Source organism: Setaria viridis, chromosome 3 (genome assembly GCF_005286985.2).
Source record: "Setaria viridis chromosome 3, Setaria_viridis_v4.0, whole genome shotgun sequence".
NCBI lineage: Eukaryota > Viridiplantae > Streptophyta > Magnoliopsida > Poales > Poaceae > Setaria > Setaria viridis.
The window spans coordinates 9252591-9272549 of record NC_048265.2 but is presented as its reverse complement, the minus strand read 5'-3'; the positions used below and the strand labels follow the sequence as shown (position 1 = coordinate 9272549).

General features: G+C 46.4%; 2 protein-coding genes across 2 annotated transcripts; both read right to left on the bottom strand.

The window, feature by feature from the left end:
- Positions 1 to 10348: 10348 nt before the first annotated feature.
- Positions 10349 to 13368, bottom strand: LOC117848053 (probable auxin efflux carrier component 3b). The gene is made up of 6 exons (XM_072292291.1): positions 11968 to 13368; positions 11649 to 11905; positions 11455 to 11540; positions 11204 to 11361; positions 11043 to 11119; positions 10349 to 10897 (listed from the first exon to the last, which is right to left on the bottom strand). Exons 1-6 carry the CDS (start codon positions 13135 to 13137, stop codon positions 10828 to 10830), a joined length of 1818 nt encoding a protein of 605 aa, XP_072148392.1. The 5' UTR covers positions 13138 to 13368; the 3' UTR covers positions 10349 to 10827.
- Positions 13369 to 16627: 3259 nt separating this feature from the next.
- On the bottom strand, positions 16628 to 18172 carry LOC117847487 (protein MIZU-KUSSEI 1). The gene has a single exon (XM_034728701.2). The coding sequence runs from the start codon at positions 17815 to 17817 to the stop codon at positions 16912 to 16914; it is 906 nt and encodes a 301-aa protein (XP_034584592.1). The 5' UTR covers positions 17818 to 18172; the 3' UTR covers positions 16628 to 16911.
- Between the last annotated feature and the right edge of the window lie 1787 nt (positions 18173 to 19959).

Here is a 19959-nt window from a genome sequence, read left to right as displayed (position 1 = left end):
TGGCCGGCGGCGGCAGGCAGGTCATGGTGGCTCAGCATGGAGTGGCAGGGGTGGCGGCGCGTCGTGGAGATGCAGTGGATGCGCGCTGCGGCCAACCCTAGCAGCCCAAGTTTAATTTTATGCGCGTGAGGGTGTGCTCGGCTCCTTTTGGGCCGGTAGAAAGGCTACATTAGGCCAGGGCCAGTTTTCCTGTGAGTTTCACAGATAACGCACAGGGAAATTTGCCACTCACAGGAGTATTTCGTATTCCAATAGTGATCGTGTTTCCATTTTATTTTAACCCATTCTATTATAATGCACTTGGATGATCTATCGTAATAAGTAATATGGTGGCTGTACACATCAAGATATGCAAAAAAGTCAGAACTTATTTCTTTATATAAAAGAAACTTATTTCTTTATATAAAAGAAATATGATTTCTTAAAGTGTTCAACGACTTTACTTTTCCCTCTTCTAATCTCTTTCATGCCTATTAAGACTTACTTAGAGACCGTGTAAACCTGGGCTCTTACATGAGAGCTCTTTCACCTCTTTTTTTGTTATCTCCTCCATCTCCTGACATAAGCGATGTACATATACACTTATCGTGCCAATGCAAACATGACCCTGATCGAAGGGGATGGAAAACATATTTTCCCTCAAATTAACTAGCTAATAATAAGTAATGCACTGGTGCATTTCACAAATATATATAAGAATGACCTTGAAAAATAAACTAGCAGAATATAAACGGCGGCAAACACATGCACCAGAGTTGCAGCAGCCTTGCAGGTAGCTGTTTTGGCTCACCCGGCCCTGCGCAAAAATAAAATGTCTCCCAATGCCAGTGCACGTTGGCTAGAGTAGTACACAGCGCTCCGCCGTTCCGCATAGTTCATTCAGTGGCGTGGACGGACATGCGGCAAGGGCTCGGCATGATCCACGTCATCCTCCCAGCAAGATCACCATCATGATCTTTTTATTTCAATAAAAATTATTTATTTGGAAAATGATTTTTATTTTAATTCATCAACACTGCTTTCATAGTATTTAAAAAACAAGTAACAACGTTTCAATTATTTGAACATGATACGCATTATGAGCAATGATTTATTGGCTTGTAGAGAAACCTAAGTTGTCTCGGAAGCGTTCCGTTGATTGCGTGCATCCTAGCCTAATAGTCAACACTATTTACTCTAACTCAGTTGTGGTTTTTATTCGACCAGAGCTCTCAACAAGCTAGAGATTCCTATCGGAACATGTAAGCACATGGTTCTATTTCCTCGCACAAACCAAAATGCTAGCATGATCCTCCCCATATGCTTCATTTTTTTCAATAATTTTAATAGAAAGAAATATTTCTGTGTTTTTCAAAATTTTCATTAGCATGCAATAAACTATAGCTTGCTAAGACGTTAAACTACGCCATCACTACTCACCAAATTAAAGCAGAATGCATTAAAATCACCAAATCATTTCTGGCTGTTTTCTTATCTGCGCACAACTCATTTGGCCCCTTGGCGAAAATTGCCATTCTATACCTCCCTTCACCCTCCTATAAAAAAACCTCCTGGGATGGACCTGCGCTCTCCCATCATCTCAGGCACTCTAAGCCATTTCCCATTTTTCCTCTTCCTAGGGTTCTATTGCTACCTCCGCGGGCTCCAATGGAGTTCAAGGGCCTCGGCGAGTCCAGTTCGGGCTTAGAGCTCACCATTGCTACCCCAACAGGAATCGACCTCAACTCCTTATTATTTGAATCCAGTAAGCTTGCAAAGAAATCATTCGATCTCCATCTCACCACCGAAACAGATATGCTTATATGGTCGTTTGTCTTAGGATCCGCAGTGGCAGATCGATTATCGTGTAGCACGAAATGATCGATCGTTTCTGTTGTTTGTGCAATATGCAGACGACGATGGTGGTAACGGGTCTAACGACGACGAGAACGCGACTGAGCTGGACCTCCTGAAGACCATCAATCACCCACCGCCGCATGCCGGGGAAAAGGCGCCGGAGGACGTGCTGACGATGAGAGGCGTGGATGTGGAGGGTGATGCCGCCGGTGGCGGGTCACTTATCACACGCAGGCTCTACAGGAAGCTCTCAAAGGAGCAGAATGACGAGCTGGAAGCAGCCTTTCAGCAAAACAATTTCATAGACAGGGTGAGTTCGATTTTCTTAACTAGCAAGTTCGGTTTTCAATCCAGAGAGTCGAATCTCTTTTGAACGAAATTTCATTATCTGTGATAGATCTAGTTCACGTTTCATAATTCTCGGTTGGATATATAGATCTTGGGCCAGAGATTAGTACACATATGGTGTCCTTTCATAATTTTCGGTTGGATAGATCTTTTATTTATTTGCACTTAGATTTCGATCTGTTTGAAGTGTAGACGTACATATGGTGTCGTTTTTCATTCAGGTCTTTGGACAATGAAATGTTCAAAGAATCATCTGTAACTATGCATGCATCTATTTCTTTTGGTTAGGTCAGAAGAATATCTCCATTTTTCTAAATCATGCATTGCCAGTATGCTGTTCTAGTAAAGCATCCACTAATATGTGGTTTGTGATCACATATGCACCCGTACTATGTCCAACGTGAACAGAATGGAGAGTTAGCTAATGACTTTTGAAATAAATGAAACACTTTTCAGAGCTCGAAAGAGGCCTTGGCTGAGAGGCTCAAGATAACGCTGAAGCAGGTGGATGTCTGGTTCTTGAACCGCAGATGCAGGTAACACAATCACAAACAAAGTAGTACTACATCTACAAGTCTCTAGCTTACGGGTTACATTATTGCTGTCATCAGCTTACCTCTGTCGCATCGTATGTATCATGTTTTTGAAACAAAATCGTATGTATATCACGCTCCTAAGAAAATCTTGGTCATATCTTGTGGCATGTGCGTGTAGGTTGAGGAAGCAGCAAACTGAGGAGGCCCATATCCAGAACAAGCAGCTAGTTGAAGAACTGACCAAGAAAAAGCGCCGCCTCAAGCGCAAGATAGAGAAGCTCAAGAAGCGCAACAAGGAGCTCAAAGAGAAGCTCAAGGCAGCAGCAACACCTCAGGCGGCGGCACCACCACCCCCACCACCATCAGCGCCATCAGTCATGCTGCTCCCTCTCACGGCGGGGCTTAACGACGCGCTTGCAGCTGCACTGAACACACAGCAAGGCAGTGCGGCCGCCGCTGCTGCTGCTTTACCCTCTTCTGGCGCTCCACCACAGCCGCCTTCCGGCGGCGGCTCCAGCATCATCTGATGTGTTGAGTGTGTGCTAGCTCGCCAGCAGGGATGGGAACAAGCTTCACTTCCCACAAGAAAATTGAACTTCAATTTAGCTATTCAAGTCCTTGTCGCGAATTAAGTGCTTAGCCATAGAAAGCTTTGCCATTAGCTGTTGCTAAACCTCAATCCCCCAGCAATTTCACTTCTATTCGTCCCTCAGCAATTTTGAACTTCAAGTTTTCAGATGGTGTTTGGCATGAACATTGATTGTTGTCCCTTCAGTCTGCCTGATGTGATGAACTTAACCCGGCCATTGGTCTTTGGCCAGGAAGTTCCATGGCGGCTTGCAGTTTCCCAATGCAAGCACCATTTTGGCTACACGCTTGTCACGCACGGTGATGTGTCATACTCCAGCTCGTAATAGTATTCTTAAGTATTTACCATTGTATGTGTGTCAATTCTTAAGTGTTGTCTCAGCGCTCAATACTGCTGTCAGGGAGGCCGCGGGCGTACAGAGAAATGCACGCGGCAAGGCGACGCGATCCGTCACGTCGACGTCAAAAACCGCCCCGCGGCGGCAAAGCGCCGTTTAATCGGACAGCCATCTCGGTCATTCGTTCAGTACTTCAGTACGTACGGAGTATGTAATAACGTAATAAACCTAGCATTTCTATATGGACATGCTGAGAGATACTGCTAGCCATGTAGAGTCCTCATCAGGCCATCACGATTAGAACGTAAAAATGAAGACTGCAACATTTAATTTCTTTCTTTCGGCGACGTGTCTCGCTTCAAACGTGTATAATATGACCTACTGCGCATTTGCGTATTATACTCAGGGGTGGAGGTATATAGTAATTAGGGGTGCTAATGCACCCCCTAAAAATAAAAAAACAGTGAATATGTTTAATTTTTCACCATATATGCACCCCCAATGATCAAACTCTATGCACCCACTAGGCAAGTGCACCCCTCTTCAATTTACTCTAGCTTCGCCACTGATTATACTGCATCGTTGGTGAAGTTCAAAAATGGGATGAATAATTCAGTGTGCTGATTTCGTATACCATTGATTTTCTGCTGGTATTTATCCAACTGTATGATGAATATGTTACTAATAAATATTTCTCAAAGCATATCTGTCAAGATTTGACATAAATGTATAGCAAATCTCATCCGCCAGAAAGATCACCATCGTGATCTTTCTTATTTCAAGAAAAAAAATGTTGGATAATGCTGTCTATTATATTGTTTTAAACCATCAACGTTATTTGCATACTCCCTCTGTATAGAAAAAGAAAGTCGTTTTGGACAAAGTTTGGGTCAAACATTGGGAATATAAATTATGAATAACTTTTAAGTTGTTGAGTTTGGAAATGTGAAAGCCATATAAATAGATTTGTCTTGAAAAATATTTTCATAAAAATATACATATATCACTTTTTGATAAATATTTTTATAAAAATAAGGAGTCAAAGTAATGCTTTGGAGACCGTGTCGCTGTCCAAAATGACTTCGGGAGTACTAATTAAGAAAACCAAGTAATGTTTCGATTGTTAAAATACGATGATGAATCATGAGCAATGATTTATGGACATCAAGAGAACATAAGTTGTCGGAAGCAGTTCCATTGGTTACGTGTACTAGCCTAATAGTCAACGCTATTTACTTCAACTCAGTTATAGTTTTTATTCGACCAGATAGCGCAACAACATGGCTAAAATGCTAGTATTAAAGATAATAATAAGCACCACTGGAACTAAAGAATTGGGAGATATGCATCATCACATAAAAAATCATCTACACCCCATCTGCATCTTGCCGATTGGCATCTAGCTACGCAAAGTAATTTTTATAATTAACGGACATGAGTTCTAATTTCACAATAACATAACAGATCTAAAATATAATGCTGCACTATGAGTAATGATTTTATGCACAGCTTAAAGAATTGTCCAGTAGAGGTTTGCTAATGATAATATCTGCGCTAACCCGATAAGTGCTATTTACCTAAGCTAAGTTGGCTGCAGCAAGACAACGTTCTTGTCCAGTAAAAAATTAAAAGGGAATTCTTGTCAGATACATGCATGTAAGCACATGTTTTTTCTCGCAGAAACAAGAATGTAAGCATGACCCTCCATATATATATGCTTCATTTTTTTCCACTAACTTTAATAAGTAAGAAATATTTTTGTATTTCAAAAATTTTCATTAGCATGCAATAAACAGCTTGCTAAGACATTTACATTACATTAAAGACCATCAGTACTCCATCAAGTACTCACCAAATTGAGCAGAATGCGTTGAAATCACCAAATCATTTTTCGCTGTTTGCTTATCTGAGAGAGCAACTCATTTGGTTGGCCCCTTCAAGAAAATTGCCATTCTATATATATACCTCCATTCGCCCTCCAATAAAAACCCCTCGTGGGACCTTCTCTTCCATCATCTCATGCATGGCCCCCCAGCCACTTCTCTATTCCATAGCCCCTCAGTCATTTTCCCATTTCCTCTTCCTATAGGGTTCTAGTGCTACCTCCGTGGGACCCAATGGAGTGTTCAAGGGCCTCGGCGCGCGAGTCCAGTTCGGGCTTAGAGCTCACCATTGCTACCCCAGCAGGAATCGACCTCAACTCCTTTGGATCCAGTAAGCTTGCAAAGAAATCATATACGCACATGCCTGTAGTTTGTTATTCAACCTCCATCTCACCGAAACAGATCTATATATGTATATATAATCGTTTGTCTTAGCAGTGATTGATTGGTTATCGTAGCACAAAATGTTCAAACGTTTCTGCTTGTGTGTCCTGTGCACTATATGCAGGTGGTGTGTATAGTGTGTTAACGGGTCTAGCGAAGAGAACACTGAACACGACGGAGCTGGACCTCCCGGACACCACCAATCACCCACCGCATGTTGGACAAAAGGAGGACGTGCTGACGATGAGCGGCATGGCTGTGTGGAGGGAAGCAATGCCGGTGGCGGGTCACTTGTCACGCACATGCACTACAGGAAGCTCTCAAAGGAGCAGAATGACGTACGAGCTGGAAGCAACCTTCAAGGAAAGCAATTTCATAGAAAAGGTGATATCAATTTTCTTAGCTAGTTTGGTTTCCAATCCAGAGTCGCGCCCTCTTTTGAACGAACTTCCATAATCTGTGATAGATCTATCTGATGTTTCATAATTCAGTTGGATATATCTTGGACCAAAGAATAGTTTTCGTTACTTGCACTTCGACTTCGATCTGTTTAAAGTGTAGTAGACATATAATTTCGTTTCATTCATGTATCTTACTATTACTAATTGGAAGCTCCTTTTGAGGCCTTCAGGTGAAGCCACCTAGGATTCCTAGGTGGACAGTCTAGAAAAAGAGAGAAATCCTAGAAATTCTTATAAAAAAGCAAAATATCCGACCATCAATCATAGATTGAAATCATCATAGCCTTTGGATCTATTATGTTTCTAAACAATTATCCACCTATGCCATTATGTAAATAGCCTAAAGTAATCCCTAAATCTACATATAAATTACCCACATCTGCCATTATATAAAATAAACTAAAGTAACCCCTAATTTTTATCCAAATTACCCACTTATGCCATTATAAACAATATTTAAAATAACCCCTAATTTGCAATTGAAGTGCCTACCACTATTACTTAAAAAACTAAAGAAACCCTTTAAATTTGCATATATATTACCCACACATGCCATTATTAAAAATAACATGGGTAACCCTATGTTTGAATCAAATAACCTTAATTAAAAAGATACAACAATATATGATTCTAAATCGTCTATACCTTTTACTATTGGTATACGATATAATAATTAAGGTCTATACGCATGATGTGTGTCACCATTTATAAGGATATAAAGTGATGAGAATATAGATTTCTATACTAAAATTGTATCTCAAACTTAGGGTTCATTAAACAAATTCAAGCGCATACATGCGATGTAAAGTGAAAAGTTAAAGATTATAAATGTGGTTAAAAATATTATAGAGTAATTACTAACCATTTATAAGGATATGAAGTGATGAGAATATAGATTTCTATGCTAAAATTGTATCTCAAACTTAGGATTCATTAAACAAATTCAAGCGCATACCTACGATGCAAAGTGAAAAGTTAAAGATTATAAATGTGGCTGAAAATATTATAGAGTAATTACTAACTAAAATCTATCACAATTGGATGAAAATATTAAGTATATATCTACATAAGTATTGTGTTTGAATATTTAACAAACGAGAGGTAGCTTATGGTAATAATTTTATAGCAATGTAGTCTTATTTTTTTTCCATTGGAGACTCCGCATTAGTTCCCATGAGACAAGCTAGAAAAAAGAGATAAATTCTCATAAAAATTAAAAACATCAAACACCAATCCTGTAAACTCTAATAATTATAGCCATTGATCTATTATATTTTCTAAAAAGTTACCCTCCATTGTTATTGTGAAAATATTCAAAAATGAGCTCTAAAGTTATATCTAAATTACCGAGCTCGGTTATTATAAAAAATAATCTAAAGTAATCCCATAATCTTCATCCAATTTACTAATACACATCGTTATAAAGCATAACTTAAAATGTCATTCTAAAATTTTATCTATGTTACCCACGTGTGTCATTATTAAAAATAACCTAAAGTAAACACCTAAACATTAATCTAATTATCTTCGTGTGCATCATACAGAAATGTCAAAAAGTAAACTAATATATGATTCTAAATTACTCATTGTTAATATAAAAATATTAAGTTAAAGTATATACACATGATGAATGCCACCATTTAGACCATTTATACATGCATATGAGGAATCGATGAAAAATATTGATTTGTATGCTAAATATAATGTATGGAGGATTGGATGTGTGATACAAAATGGAATAAGTACGAATATGGATGAAAACGTGCATAGAGTAATTATTAATTAAAAATCAATAACAACTAGACAAAGATAGATACATATCTATATAAGTATTATGTCGAAGTATTGAAAAATAAGAGAGTAGTAGGTAAACAATTTTGATTATTAGTTAGGAGTTTAATTTTTAAATAATTTTTAAATACAATAGCTTCTAAAAATATTAGCCCGTGCGGAAGCACGGGTTGATGGACTAGTTTGGATAATCAAATGCTTGGAGAATCTGAAACTATGCATATGTTTTTTCTGTTGTGTTACGTCAGAAAATTCTCTATTTTTCTAAATCATGCCATGCATTTCGCTAGCATGCTGTTCTAAAGCAGCCACTAATATGTGATTTATGGTCACAACATATGCACCACCAGTACTGTTTAATGTGAATAGAATGGAGTTAGCTCTAATTATCTACGAAATGAATGAAACACTTTTCAGAGCACGAAAGAGGCCTTGGCTGAGAGGCTCAAGATAACACTGAAGCAGGTGGAAGGCTGGCTCATGAACTGCAGATGCAGGTAACACAATCATACAAGAAGTGGATCACACACTTTTCAGAGGACACACTATTGCACCATATCATACATACCATGTTTCTTCTAAGAAAATCTTGGTCATATCTTGAGGAATGTGCGTGTAGTAGGTTGAGTTAGCAGCAGACCGAGGAGGCCCATATCCAGAATAAGCAGCAAGTTGAAGAACTGACCAAGAACAGGCCGCCTCCAGCGCAAGATAGAGAAGCTCAAGATGCGCAACAAGGAGCTCAAAGAGAAGCTCAAGGAAGCTCAAGGAAGCAACACCTAAGGCGGCACCACCACCACAACCGTCACCATCAGTCATGCTGCTCCCTCTCAAGGCGGGGCTTAACGACGCACTTGCAGCTGCCCTTAACACACAGCAAGGCCGTGCCACCGCTGCTGCTTTACCCTCTTCTAGCGCTTCACCACTCCCACCTTCCGCCGCCGGCGCGGCGGCTCCAGTGTCTGCTAGCTGTGTTGAGTTTGAGTGTATATATGCTCACCACAGGCTAGGATGGAACAAGATTCGTCCCTTGTATTATTATTAGGGATCGTGGCTAGCTGGTCCTTATTCAGCGGCATTCAAATTCAATGTATTAGTTGTGGGAGTTTCACTAGATCATTGTTTGTTTTTCAAATTCCTCCTTTTGAACTTGTGTCATGTATTGATCATCAGTGCCGTAATCTTTTGCTTATTACACCAACATCATCACTAGATCATTTTATGCCTTCTTCCACCTCTAAAAACCCCTCGGGGCCTACTCATGTAGCCAATTCTCCTTTAGCTTTTGCCTTAGCCTCACATTTCCTCTTCCTAGCTAGCTCCCCGATGTTTTCTTCTGTGGACATACACGAGCATGCGCACACGCACACGCAACGCGCATATGTGCACACACACAAAACGACTGGTCGCTCATGTATGGACATGATTAATAATATCTTCTTTGATTGATCACATATAAATTAACCAGCAGTGTCATGTACATTCTATATATTTACAGCAGCTTCAGCTTTGTTCGATCTCATCATCTCATGTCGTTTTGAAAAGGACTAAGATGTCATAAACTGTGGATTCCTTTCCACCATCAGTTTCTATCTATCAAACAATTTTATATGTTCACTTGTGTGTTCAAGATCAAGGAGACCAAATAAAGAGTAGCTTTTGCAGGTTAACGCATCTTGTGGCGTCTGCATGTAGATGGAAGAAGAGGCAAGAAGCGACGAATCAAGGAGACCTACTATATAAATCATTTTTCCATCTGCCTTATCACTATTGGACTAAAAGAAACTAGCGGTAATACATTTTCACTGCCTGATCATAACGTGAATCGTTCGAGCCATATTTAGTAACACACCTACATATAAGAGGACAACATAATGGACATGTGGGAGGCACAGCTGCCCTTCATTGAAAAAGATGATGAGAGTGCTGCTGCTTAACCACTATTAGCTAATGCTCTATCCCGCCTTCCTCTTCTACCCCCCACCCCCACCACACACACACACACAAAGAACGAACGTGCGGGATTGCTCTTTTAGGCAGCAGGCCCGTCGTCTTGTGTGTTGGGCATATATGCTCACCAAGGATGGAGTTTAATTGTCACATGCGTAGACTTAACACGAATGTGTCTAATTAATGTTTTTTAAAAATCATGCTTATATGTAACTATGTACTTATCCGGGAAATTGGGAATAGATACGGAAATTCTTTTAAATAAAACAGAATACAGATACATATAGCTTCCAGCTATGCATCGTGAGGATCAGAGATGACCAAAAGTATTTAGAAACCAAAAATGTGGACAAGCTTACTTCCCGCCACAGACAAATTCAAACTTCAATCCAGCTGTTGTTTGCCACGAGTGTTATTCCTTTTGGTCCTGGTCCTCCAGCCAGCAATTGTGATCAGATGCTAAGTTCTCATAGTGAACTCATTTATCTTGGCCACGAGGTTCCATGGGCGCCGCGGTGGTCTCTCAGTCTCTGTGGGACCTATCAGGCTATCAAGATCAAATGAAGGTCGAGTCAGCAACTGCAGGCATGCCTCATGCCTACAACTTTGTGGATATGCACTGTTGTCTCCTGTCCGTGTGGTATAATTGCATCGTCCCGTCTGCATGAGCTAGGTGTAAGCTTCATTTGGCACGGTCACTCTTGGTCACCAGTCATAGCAGTCCGAGAATGATATAGTAGACCAAGGCGATGGGAAGACCAATTAGCATGCCAAATATGACCCTGTAAATGATGTGAACATTTGACAAAAATTAGGCACACACCCACTTAGTCACATTTCAGTAACTAAGATCCCTGGCAACCAATGCAATGTAATGAAAAAAAAAATGCAATGTAATGAAGGCTATCTGTTTGGCTTATATGTTACCCGGTGCAAAGAATGGCGGCGTGCAGATCGTATTCCTTGGCGAACACAAAAGGCACGATTCCTTGTGGCAGAGCGGCCTACCAAGATGTACACACAGAATCAACATTTTGGCTTGCTCATACGAATGTGCATACGAATTAAAATCCTCGACTAGCGGTTACCTGAACAATGGCGATGCAGAGGAGCGTGCCTCGAAGGCCGACGGCGGCAGACGTGGCCGCCATGATTGCGGGACCCAAGAGGAAGCGGATGGCCATGGTGATGGCGGCGACGGAGTTTCCGCAGGCAACGATCTTCGGTTGCATGGCCATGAAGAGTCCTGGAAGGAAAATAATTGTTGCTTGAGTACGGGCTGAACCAACACACAAAAACCAAGGCTTCATTTGGGAAATAATCGTTGAGGTGAACAGACCTAAGCTGAACATGGCCATCCCTAGCCCTGCATCGGAGAGTATGGAGATGGAATTCCTCACTATGATTGGCATCGCGATGAGAAATCTGCAGAAACCGTTCCAATTGGTAATGCAGAGTAGGAGTCATGGGAAATTCTGATGCAGCAAACTCAAATGTAGCTAAGCATATAGCAACACGAAGAACTCGATTTACCGGAACGAGATGAGAGACCAGGTGAGGCCGACGACGCTGGCGTACGTGTTGGGGTTGCGGATCAGCCGGCGCCACACCATCGTGAGGATGAGCCGCATCATCACGCCCGCCGGTGCCTGCCCACCCGCTCTCCCCGCGCCCGCGCCGCCGCCGTTCTCCCCGCCGTCATCCTTCACGTTCTGCCGCTGGTCCGCCGAGCCGGACTCCAACTTCGCCAGCGCGTCCTGCAAGGCCTCCGCCTTGAAGCTAGCGACGCGCTCCCCGGGCCGCATCGCTGAAGCCAATTCCGTGTGCACATGCATCAGAGACATTCGTGCACGTTCTGCATTGGCTTTCGGTAGTTCTCGTCTGGTCCAAAGGAGTTTGGATGGCGAGACTCACCTCTCGACATGCCAACGGGCGGCGCCTCGGAGGGGACTAGCCGGCGTACATCCTTGGCGCGGTGTTCGCCGCCGCGGAACACCGGCAAGCCGCTTACCTCCGACGCGGCAGAAGCGCCGGAGCTCCACTCGAACGTGGGCATGTCCTTGGGGTCATAGCTGGGCGCCACCGCGGCGGCCGATCTGGCCCGGACCGTGTGCTCGTCGAAGCTGGACGGCCGCGGCGTGTGCTGCCTCGACGAGTGCAGCGAGAAGAGGTCCGCCGCGCCGAAGCTCGACATGCGCATCGACGCGCCGTGCAGTGGCGGCGCGGCGCCGGTGGCGGAGACGTCGCCGTACGCGAAGCTGGATCCCCTAGGGGTGGCGTTCCGCGACGAGCTCACCGAGTATATCTCCACGCCCGTCAGGTTGGAGGGCCGCGGCGTTGCCAGGGACCGCCGCGACACCGACGTCGACCGGCGAACAACGAGGCGCACCCTGCCGTCCGGCGCCACCTCGGCCTGCGCCTCCGCCTGGCTGCCAGCGAGCGACACCACGTCCGGGTCGACGCGCACGTCGGCGATGGCCGCCGCGGTGTCCGGGCACTGGCCCGCGATGAGCGCCCGCGCGGCGCGGAACTCGAAGAGCACGAGCAGGAGCGTGTACCAGACGATGCACTGGAGCACGACGACCTGCACCAGGAGGTCGCCGGAGTAGCGGCCGTACATGGCGACGAGGAGCGGGATCCCCATGATGAGCGTGTTGGGAAGCGTGGAGAGGGAGAAGAGCGTGATTGACCAGTCGATCGGCGGCGCCCGGGTCGCGCCGCCACCGCCGCCGCCGCCGCGCGCGGGGAGGCACGACCAGACGGCGAGCGCGGCGAGGACGATGACCTTCTGCAGCGTGTCGGCGGCGACGAAGCGGAGGTTCATGACGTAGGGGTTGCTGGCGGCGATGCAGTGGAAGGAGAGGAGCGGCACGGCGAAGACGGCGACGAAGCGGTTGATGCCCGAGCACTGGTCCGGCGTGAGGACGCCCCACCACCGCACGGAGCCGTACGCCAGGATCATGGCCACGTACAGCGGCACCACCGCGCACAGCACCGTGTACAGGTCGTGCCACGATATCATGGCGGCCGGCCGGCGGCGCAGCTAGCGGTCGATCGCCGAGAAACCTCGATCTGCCGATCCTCTTGGGTCGGTCGCGCAGGCCGGGGAAGTTTGTTGATTGAGTGTGGTCGATGGAGAGTGTAGGAACGAGTCAATTTGCTTGCAAGTAGTAGTTTTGTGGGAACGAATCAGTTTGCATGCAAAGAGGTAGTGTCGGAACGAGAGTGTAGGAACAACGAAACTGTCAGTTAGCTGCCGCTGCCACAGCATGCGATCAAGTTATCCTGTGTTGTCGATCATGCCCTCATTCATGGATTTAGATGATTAGTTTTTTATTCTGTTACATAACAACCGAAAATCTCCCCAAAAAATCTCGCTAGTGCGCGCGGAACACTAGCCATTCGGCTGATTCTCATCACATGGTTAAACTCAAACGGCCATTAAACTTCAGCCAAAATTGAAAATTTTCAAAATTAAAAGAGCAAAACTAGTCAAACGACAACGAGACACTCTTTTCGTGTCGTCGTCCCCCAAAAAGGAACTACGGAGTACTCTGCAGCATGTGTACCGGCAGCCCAGAAGCAAGCGGCCCAAAAATTTGCTAGCCCGAGGGGGGGGAGGGAGTTCGTCACGTTACGGGCCGAACCCTTTGTCATACCGGGCCGCGGGCCCCGCTGTCTCACGAGCCTTTCACTGCCGGCACTTGGATCCTGATAATCTCTCCCTACAACCTCCCCGAAACCCGCGCCCTTGTCGGAAAAGCCGCCCTCCGCAGCAGCCGTTGGGAGCGGCAGCAGAGGACCGGCGGTGAGCCGGCCATCCGGGTTCCGCAGCCCTCGCACAGGCCGCCCGCACCGTGCGCGTGTTGCCATGCCACTATGCGGCTATGCCACCGTCTCCGCAAGGCAAGCGCGCGTCACGGCGGATCGCGGAGTCCCGATAAGATCGTCGCCATCGTCCTCGACCCCTTGCGTCTCCAACACGCCCACGAGCTCAAGTGGTGGGCGAGAATGGAGAACCCGAGAAGAAGATCCGAAGCCAGGCCAGGCCAGCTACTAGCAGCACACTGTGCTGCACAGTCCGCTCCATGCTCCTCGGATCGACCAAAGCAAGAGATCACATCGCATCGCATCAAATCACATGCCGGCTTCTCCCGTACAAAAGAGATCGATCTCGCAATGCACGAAAGCAAGCAGGGGTCAGAGCCTTCGGACAGAGAGAGACCTCACAGCCTGCTCTTTATCGAGTGCCGCGCTCCGCAACCGCAACCCAGACAGACGAGGCTGCAAAAGCAGGCGCCACCATACATGGTAATCATCATCAGCTAGCAGCATCTAGCGGTAATGATACCAGAATGGTGGGGGCCAATGCCATGGCCAACTTGGCCATCCACCAACCTCACCCAAATACGAAACTGTGAGTACCAGCAGCGGTAATCACCAGCTGCCAGGGGCACTCTGTACTGGCTGTTGGCGTTCAGAAAATTTCAGAGCAGGGGGACCCTGGTCTGGGGACGGGAAGGACATCGCCAATTCGCCATTGCTGATGAAAGGCACATCACCGCCGGCGCCGGGCAGGGGCTGGGGACCCTGGGTCTTGTTTAGTTGCTAAAGTTTGGAGGTGCTAAATTACTGTTACAGCACTGTAGCACACTGTAGCGTTTCGTTTGTATTTGTGAATTATTGTCCAAACATTGACTAATTAGGCTCAAAAGATTCGTCTCGCAAAGTACAATAAAACTGTGCAATTAGTTTTTAATTTCGTCTACATTTAATACTCCATGCATGTACCGCAAGTTTAATGTGATGGGAAATCTTCTTTTTGCATAGTGCCAAAGTTGGAAGTTGGGAGTGAACTAAGGCCATGTTTAATTTTCCCCAAAATCCCAAATTTGACACTATGCAAAAAGAAGATTCCCCATCACATCAAACTTGCGATACATGCATGGAATACTAAATGTAGATGAAATCAAAAACTAATTGCACAGTTTTGTTGTACTTTGCAAGACGAATCTTTTGAGCCTAATTAGTCAATGTTTGGACAATAATTCACAAATACAAACGAAATGCTACAGTTGCGCATTTATGGCAAACTCCCAACTTTGGCACTCCTAAATTGGGAACTAAACAAGACCTAAACAAGGCTCTGGTCTGGGAAGGCCATCGCCCTTGCTGATGAAAGGCTCTATCCTCATTCATGATTTGCTGCCGCCGCGGCCCCGCAGATGTCAGAGTCCCAGCTGCTGTGCTGTGCTGAGGTGCTGCTACACTGCTACAGTGTGGGTACTCTCTACTCCTACTCGGCTACTCGGGCATGCCGCTGCAGTCTGCTCCATGCTCTGCCTCGGGATGGTAAACGGGATGCGACTAGGACTAGCCATGCATGCCTACGATAGTACTATACCTCTCGCTCGCCCCCACCAAGAGCGAGAGGTCCACACTTCATGTCCTTGTACCCCTTTTGCCACACTCCACTCCACTACACTCGCTCCCAATTTCATCACTCTACCACATACCCTACCGCTCCTTTTTCACAAGAAAAAGAAGAAGCACGTACTCGTTGAGTCATACTCCACCGTAAAGCACACGAAATAACACAGGCTGCAGGCTGCATTGCACTGCATACACGATGTATATGTGTTCAGTACTTCAGTTGTTCACTGTTGCCTGTCGCTCTGTTTCCGGTGTACAGTTGTTCAGTACTCCAGGGTCTCCTCTCTGTTTCCGGTGATGCTGGGGCGGCTGGTGCACTTATCCTGCTGGAGTGATGGGTGCGATCGATCATCGATGGACGTTTTCGGAAGACATGCCCCCTGAATTCTGCATCGATCGTATTCCATGGATAATTTGACGGGATCGGAATTAGCCCTGACGATAAGCGGGCGAAGGTACCTCTGAGAGAAGCAAGGACGCATGGCACCACGCTAGAGCCTACAGGAGACTCGATGTCTGAACTACTGATGCCGCCGGTCGGATGCTAACCCTGCTGCCGTGCTGTGCTGCAGAAATAGAACATGAAGCACGGCCATTGCAGCGCAGTAGTGTCAACCTATCGAGTCGAGGAGCACTCAATGCTCGCTGGCTAGCTCGCTGCTTCAGCTCGGATAGATAAGAGTGTTCAAAGAGAAAATCAGGACGTAAAGATGGAAAAGAAACGAATTGGAGAAAAAAGTACAGTTACATGTTGGTGGGGAACAGGCCCACAAAAAAAAAGCAAAATTGAGTCTTTTGAGAACAACATGGCAAACTGTCCTGCCCAATATGACCTGTTTTTGTGCTACATACAAGGAACGACTTAAACAACAAGCACGCGATCTCGTACAGAAAATATACACGTATAATTAAAACAGATAGAACTTTTTTTTTGACATCAAACAGAAAGAATTTGGCCGTCTGCTTGAAATCAAGAGCTTTGAGCCTTTTCAGAAATTTTACGAAAAAAAAAACTGCCCGATCATCGTGGGAACTTAAAAAAAAACAAAGTTTAAATACGGATCTCAATCGAGAACAAGAAAACTAATACGGCTATTTTATTGATCATTACACCATATGCAGAACAAGTACTACTGCAACACTAGCTGACACTATTCAGCTTCAGAGCCATTACAACCTGAAACACCATGGCATCAGCATGGCTTCCTCCTACTCGTCATCACATTTGATCACCACAAGAAACCACAAAAACATTTCCATTCCGCTACGTTTCCAGCTACCACCTAGGTGCCTAACCAATTTCACAGCATAACATGCACAAAAAGGGGACGTGATCGACGCAAAACTCAAGTGTCATGGTCGATCAGACTCTGAGGAGGTAGACGCTGAGCTCGGGTCCGCCATGGCCGCCGCCGCCGCCGCTGCTGTTGTCCGGGTTCATCATGTAGAACGCCTCCGAGTCGCGGGAGCCCACCACGCGCTCGAACCGCGCGCGCATGTACATGACGTCACCCTCGCTGCCGCCGCAGCTGGCCGCGGGGATGACGCCGGCGCCCATGGACACGGGCTCCAGCGCGCGGAGCACGCGCCAGTCCGCGGCGCTGCACTCGCGCCGCACCGCGTACCCGCAGCTCTTGCCGTTGCAGTAGGCGCGCCACACCGTCTCCTCCAGCAGCTTCTTGCCGTTGCCGCCGTTGGGGCCGGCGGTCGGGGTCGGGAGCGCGGAGCCCTTGGCGCGCTCGCACTCCAGCGCGATTCGCACCAGGCCCGAGGCCATCTCGCGCACCAGCGCCGCCGTGGGCGCGGCGAGCTCCAGCAGCAGCGCCGGGCACGCGCGCGGATCCACCTGGAACGCGAGGTGCACGTGCCCGCGCCGGTGGCCGTAGAGCGTGCCGGTGAGCCGCGCGCCGAGGCCGACCTGCCGGTGCCGCCCGGCCACGGCATTGGCCAGCGCGGAGCGCAGGCGCGACACGGCCGTCCGGACCTTCCGCCTCCTCGGCGGCGGCGGCTGCTGCGGCTGCTGCGCCGGCGCCGTGCCCGCCGCCGCCTTCAGCGGCTGGGACACGAAGTCCTCGGAGTGGAAGGACGGGCAGGCGGAGGAGAAGGCCATGGTCGCCTCGTCCTCCTCCTCGGCCTCCGAGCTCTTCATGTACTCCTCGTCGCCGAACGTGGCGCCATGGCTCTTGCTCTTGCCAAGAACCGGCCACTTGAAGTGCCGCCTGGAGAAAGAGAGCGAGTCATGGGGGTTTCTCGCCGTGATGGTTCTCATGGTGCTCGCTGTTCTTCTACCCTCAGCTACCTCGGCTGCTTCTTGGAGCAAGCAAAGCAGAGGAATGCAATGGACGACCTATGCTTGCTTGGCTAGAGAGCTGTGCGCGTGTTGGGCTGTGTGCTTGAGGTTATATTCAGGGGATGTGTGTGTATTTCAAAGCTGAGCTGAACTGTATGCTGCTACTCCGCTCGTTTCTAGGGTCCTCTGTCCCTGCAAGCTGCAGCGTAGCACTGGCCCCTGGGGTTTTTGTACTGGGGAGGAGGCTGGTGACCAAAACCCACCAGAACTGAGCAAACAGCAGGAAGAGAGCAACTGAGCAAGGTGGCAAGGTCTTGAGCTGTGGCTGAGGCCCTGGGCCCTGCAGCCAGCCCTTGCCCTTGTTTTTTAATGAGGAAATGGTAGACAAGAAATGAGATTGTGGCGAGAAATTTGGATTTTTGCCATTGCAAACGTTGGACTTTGCATAATTACCATCACAAATGTTGACTTCGCAAATTTACCATTTGAAGCGTTGACACATTGATTTCATTGCCATTATACCTCTTTTCTGCATTTTAATTCCTTTTCCACATTCCAGGTTAGTTGAAAGGACAAAAATAACCTTGGCTTCCCCTGCAACTCATCCTCGCCATTCATTCGCCGGGACGCATCTGTCTTTACCTCGCCCGCCGCCGCGTCTTCACGCACAGGCCCCGGCGTCACCGTCCGCCTCTCCCCGCTCCGTCGCCCACCTCTCCTCTCCTCGTCGCCTACCACTCCCCTCCACTTGCGTTTCCACGATTAGATCCCACTGGATTCTACTGCCCTGCGTCGTCTCATTTTGACCCCTCAATCAACGATCAAATCCACCAGATCACAAACAAAAAAAACCCAGCCATGCAATTTGGAGTTTTGGACAGCCTCCTGGCGACGATCTGGCGAAGGGCAAAGCCCTGGCGGCGGTCGTACGAACACTCGTTATGTCAACCCGATCAAATTGAAGCGATCCAATCCCAACGTTGGCTAGCAGTAAACATAAGCAAAGGGCACGCTAGTCATTTACTGTGCTTGTAAATGGAAAAATAAATAAAAATGAATAAAAGGGAAAAATGGCAATGAAATCAATATGTCAACGCTTCAAGTGGCAAATTTGCGAAGCAACGTTTGCGATGGTAATTATGCGAAGCTCAATGTTTGCAATGGCAAAAATCCAAATTTCTCGATTGTGGCAGTGGACAGTCTTGAGAAATTTATACGGTACCTGATTAGATAATTGATGCTGCCTGTGTGCGGTGTGCCTCTGTGTGATAGAGAGTGACAAGAGAGAAGGCATGCCTGGTTTGATGCCTAGCTTTATTAGTGAAGTGATGAAGGGGATTGTTAATTCCTGAGTACTTAATGTGAGTGGATGATGATGTACTGATGAGGCTGGAATGAAGTGTGCATTGGGTTGTCAGACGTTTCCATCTCCGTGTTCTCAGCGGTTTTCATGGCCAAAAGATTTAAAAAAGACAAATGAGGTGCTTCCGTACTAATATAAACATGAGCAATATCTTGTTGCTTGCATTTCAGCATTCCAAACAAACATAGGCGATCTCACCTGCTTGCTTGGTGCTATGGCTGTTCTGCTGAATTCATAAAGCATGTCTTTGCCAGTGTAAGCAAATTCTTGCAGTGGCGTCTGCAAGCCTTGAAGTACCTAGCCACACTAGTCCAGTCATCTCCGAGGCTCCGAGCATTGGACATACTGCTGAAAACTAATTAAGAATCGAAGCATCTCTGTCAGCACAAGTGAGATAATGGAACGAGTGAGCAAGCAGTTTTACCTAACTGTACCGACCTGAAGCTCGTAATTGCTTTTGTCTGAACCCAGGGAGAGGATAAGGTTACCAAAGAAAAGTACACGATCGCATTCACAGCTCAGGGGATGTTTGATACACCTGCTAAAATTTAGCACCTGTCACATCGGATATTTGATGCTAATTAGGAGTATTAAATATAGGTTAATTACAAAACTAATTGCACAAATGGAGTTTAATTCGCGAGATGAATCTATTAAGCCTAATTAGTCCATGATTTGACAATGTGGTGCTACAGTAACTATTTGCTAATAACGGATTAATTAGACTTAATAGATTCGTCTCGCGAATTAGCACAGGG